This window comes from Quercus robur, chromosome 2 (genome assembly GCF_932294415.1).
Source record: "Quercus robur chromosome 2, dhQueRobu3.1, whole genome shotgun sequence".
Lineage (NCBI taxonomy): Eukaryota > Viridiplantae > Streptophyta > Magnoliopsida > Fagales > Fagaceae > Quercus > Quercus robur.
Genome location: NC_065535.1, coordinates 47,160,184 through 47,164,607, shown reverse-complemented (window position 1 = coordinate 47,164,607; position 4,424 = coordinate 47,160,184). Strand labels below are relative to the sequence as shown.

Sequence of the window (4,424 nt, the reverse complement as noted above, 5' to 3'; positions counted from 1 at the left end):
CAGTTCATGGTGGATGGGGGATCAGATTTGTTAAAAATGACTTGCAAAGGGTAAAAGCTGTCTGCTAGGAAAACTGCAAGTTTGTTGCCTATCTAACAAAAGTGCCAAGGGAGAGGAGCTACCAATTAAGGACATTGACTTTGGAACATACATGCTTTAGAAGTTTTAAGAACCCTAGGTGTACTTCATCATACATTGGGAAGAAGTTGATGAAGAAAGTGAAAAGAGAGCTTAATATCAAGCTGAGAGACATCCAAGAAGCTGTCCATGAGAAGTATACCCTAAACATAAGTGCATGAAAGGCTAGTAGGGCTAGGGATAAGGCTAAAGAATATGTGGATGGGGCTTATACACAACAGTACAACTAGCTGTGGGAGTACTGTGAGAAATTAAGGAGGTCTGGTCCTGGCAGTACAATACTATAAAGGTATATACCTTCAATGATGGTGATTTAGCAACTAAGATGGACCTAGTGTGTGGGGTGTCTTATTTTGAGAGGCTATAAATATGTTTGGAGGGATGCAAGAAGGGGTTTTTGGTTGGATGCAGGCCATTCATTGGTTTGAATGCCTGCTACTTGAAAAACAAGTGAGGGGGCAGTTGATTATTGCAGTGTGCAAAGATCCTAATGAAGAGTATTTCCCACTTGCATATGCAGTGGTAGAGGTTGAAACCAAGGACTCTTGGACTTGGTTCATCAACCTGTTACTTGCAGACATAGGTCAGAATAAGAGATGGGTGTTTATGTTAGACCAGCAGAAGGTGTGTAGTTAATTCTCCATTTGGTTGTTTAAATCTGTATTTAGTCATTGTACTGTTTGTCCACTAACTTCACATACTTGCCTGTGAAACTGTTTGTGACAAGGGTTGATGCAAACATTCATTGACAATTGGCCATAGTATAAACACAGGATTTGTTGTAGGCACCTCTATAACAATTTTAGGAAGAACCATCTTGGTGTACTGATCAGAGATATGTTTTGGAGGGCAGCCAAGGCAACTTACAAACAAGAGTTTGATAGGGTGATGGATGAGATGAAGGAGATTGATGTTGATGCACATAGTTGGGTGGATGCTCACTCAACAATAAAATGGGCTAGACACATGTTTAGTGAGGATGGCTTGACTGATACCATACTCAACAATATGTGTGAGAGCTTCAACAGTAGGATTCTTAAATTCATATCTAAGCCCATAATTAGCATAGTATGAGTCTTTATGATCACCTTCAGTTAATTATAGTGATTGTTTGGTACTATTTTTGGCAATTGTTGTAATTAATATCTAATGTTTCATTGTACTTGTATGTGATTGTAGGTTGAGTGTATCAGGCTATATCTGATGACTAGGTTCTATGAGAACAAAGAGAAATGTGTGAGGCTAGAGTCAGATATTTGTGCCAAGGTGATGAAGAGGTTGCTCAAGGAAAAGCTGGTAGCCAATAGGGGCTAGGTAGACACAGTTTGAAGTGAAAAATGGTCTGCAAAGTTTCACTGTTGACTTGGCCACAACACACTGCAGTTGTAGGAAGTGGGATATAAGTGGCATACCCTATGCTCATGCAATCAGCTGCATAGTTTTCAACAAACAAGATGTTGAACAGTATGTTCACCCATGTTACCATGTCTCTACATACAAGGCATGCTATGAACCAATCGTATCACCAATGAATGGACAGAATATGTGGAGACCCAATGGTGTGACCCCAGTTCAGCCTCCCATCAAAAGAAAACCACCTAGTAAACCTAAGAAGAAGAGAGCAAGGGAACCTAATGAGCTAACAAGTAGGAGAGCTGGCATCTCTAAGCAATGCAAGGCTTGTGGTATGTTAGGGCATAATAGAAGAAGTTGCAAGGGTGAGATTGGAGGGAACTCCTCACATCTAATAAGGTAATATATGGACACGTGTGTGAAATAGTTGCTATTCAATATTAATGGTGTGAATTTCTTGTTTGTAGACCAGCAGAACTAGGGTAGCCTCAGCCACACTAGGTGCACCATACTAGTCCAGCATGCCTAGCTTCAGGCCAGGTGCACCACCTCAAGCCAAGACAAGCTCAGCCACTCAATTTGCACCATCTCAGACATAGCAGCACAGCTCCACTCCAGCTACACCACACTAGTTAGGCAGCACCACACAGAACTCCAGCAACAGCAACCCAAATCCAAGGCATAAAAAGACAAGGTGGTCACATCAAAGACTCTAAAGGCTTCTAAGAATGCATCCAAATACATGGAAGCAATTAGACATGGTGGGAGTTAATCATCTGTGCATGGTCCAAGGAAATGAAGAGAGCACAAGTTCATTTTTCGTGTTGTTTTTGTTTTGTGTATTTATGGTGATAGGGTTAACTATGGAACATTGCCCTTTGTTTTGTAGAAAGTGATGGTCATGGTGATAGGGTTAACATTAACTATGGAACAATGCCCTTTATTTTGTAGAAAGTGATGGTTAAAATAGGTTTGGAATTGTATTATGAAAGTCCATTTTGCCTTCCTATTTCTCTGCAACTAAACAGATGTGAATATATGTATAATCTTTGACTTTATTGCTTTACATCTTTGATCATTGGGCTTCTCTCCATTTTTGGGGTAATGATCTATGTTTATTTCTTTTCTGTTTTTTTTTTTCATAGATTACACACTTGTGGTCACTATTGGAATTTTGAGAATTGTATTGGATTCTATTCAATTGGGATTCTTTGAGCAAATGCACTTATTTTGTTACGAAATTCTCTGACATTTCTAATTTTTAGGAATGATATGCTTAAGATTTATGTTTGAATTAAGGATTCATAATTTCCTTACATGTTTGATTTTGATTCTTGCATTACTCTCAAGCTTATCTCATAATAGGTTTTAGGGTAGTTTCTAACTATCCACCCAAAACTATGAGGTCATGTTTCAGAATATGTTTCCTTAAGTTTTTTAATGTGGTTCTTGCATAAAAATGTAGCTAGCTCTTAAGCTTATCTGATCTTAGATTTTAGGGTAGTTGTGCATTCATACTATGAAAATTGTATTGGATTCTATTCAATTGGGATTATTCGAAAATTTATGATAAGTGTTACCTTTGATTATATGTTATTTTTTGTTTTGTCTCTTAACAGAGTATACTTGCATTTTGTGGACATTATTGCCTCTTTAGCTGAGGAGTTTATTGGGTTCTTATTTTACCAAATCTTGATTGCTTAGATTGCATAACACATCATAGATTCAAGGAATAGGGGTATTCATTTCATTCCAGGAATGGTACCAAAAAACCAACAAGTGTTTCCATGCTAACTACCTAACCAAAAAATTTACACACTGCCAGCCCTATGCTAACCAAACATACACTTCCACCACCCACCTAACCAAACATAAACACTTCCACACTTCCCACTTGCTGCCTAACCAAACCTCCACTGCCTATCTAACCATACATACAATTACAGAGACAAATCCCACATATCACCAATAAGAATGCCAAAGCCACAGTGTAAAACTTCTCTCTCTTGTAGCATCTTGCAACCTCGGCCTCTAGTCTGATAATCTGTTGCCTTTGCTCTGGGATGAGCACCTTACCACATTCACATATCTCATCATCACACCATTGGAAGGATTTACACTTTCGCCTAACCTGAAATGCAAACCAAGCAATTAATAATGAAACACAAGAAAATTGAGTAACAACAATTCAACATCAATTCATCTCAGCAATTTACACTCTCATCTCAGCTTCTTTTCTTTAACAGCAGTTCAACGAAGAATCCAATAAACTAACAACAATTCCAAAATAAAAAGACTAAACCCAACACAGAGAACCAACTTCTTAACTTACTCTAAACATTAAAATCACACAACCCACAACAAATAAACATCACAGATACCCAAAAACTTCCACCACCAAAGAAGAATTTAAACAAAAAAACCTGAACCCTAGTAAAATAAAATACTGGGTGTGATTATAATTTTCCTTTCGTAAAAGGGTCGGCTTCTTTTCTTTAACCGCAATTCAATGAAGAATCAAATAAAGTAACAGCAATTCCAAAATAAAAAGACCAAACCCAACACAGAGAACCAACTTCTTAACTTACTCTAAACAATAAAATCACACAACCCACAACAAATAAACATCACAGATACCCAAACACTTCCACCACCAAAGAAGAATTTAAACAAAAAAAAAAAACTAAACCCCAGTAAAAAAAAAATACTGGGTGTGATTGTAATTTTCCTTTTGTAAAAGGGTCAGCTTCTTTTCTTTAACAACAATTCAACAAAGAATTAAATAAAGTAACAGCAATTCAAAAATAAAAATACCAAACCCAACATAGAGAAGCAACTTTTTAACTTACTCTAAACATTAAAATCACACAACCCACAACAAATAAACAACACAAATACCCAAATATCATAGAAAGAAATTCTGGGTGTTATTA

General features: G+C 37.2%; 1 protein-coding gene across 1 annotated transcript; it reads left to right on the top strand.

Moving 5' to 3' along the window:
- The first annotated feature begins 507 nt into the window (after positions 1–507).
- Positions 508–3,195, top strand: LOC126699491 (uncharacterized). The gene is made up of 4 exons (XM_050397346.1): positions 508–762; positions 1,318–1,415; positions 1,522–1,890; positions 3,111–3,195. Exons 1-4 carry the CDS (start codon positions 508–510, stop codon positions 3,193–3,195), a joined length of 807 nt encoding a protein of 268 aa, XP_050253303.1.
- The last annotated feature ends 1,229 nt before the right edge of the window (positions 3,196–4,424 follow it).

Bases quoted from the DNA above. Each gene is read 5' to 3' on its own strand.
- LOC126699491 (XM_050397346.1), top strand. From the start codon at position 508: ATGTTTGGAGGGATGCAAGAAGGGGTTTTTGGTTGGATGCAGGCCATT. The intron at 763-1,317 runs GTGTGTAGTTAA...ATGTGATTGTAG, and splicing joins TTATGTTAGACCAGCAGAAG to GTTGAGTGTATCAGGCTATA. The intron at 1,416-1,521 runs GTTGCTCAAGGA...AACACACTGCAG, and splicing joins TGTGCCAAGGTGATGAAGAG to TTGTAGGAAGTGGGATATAA.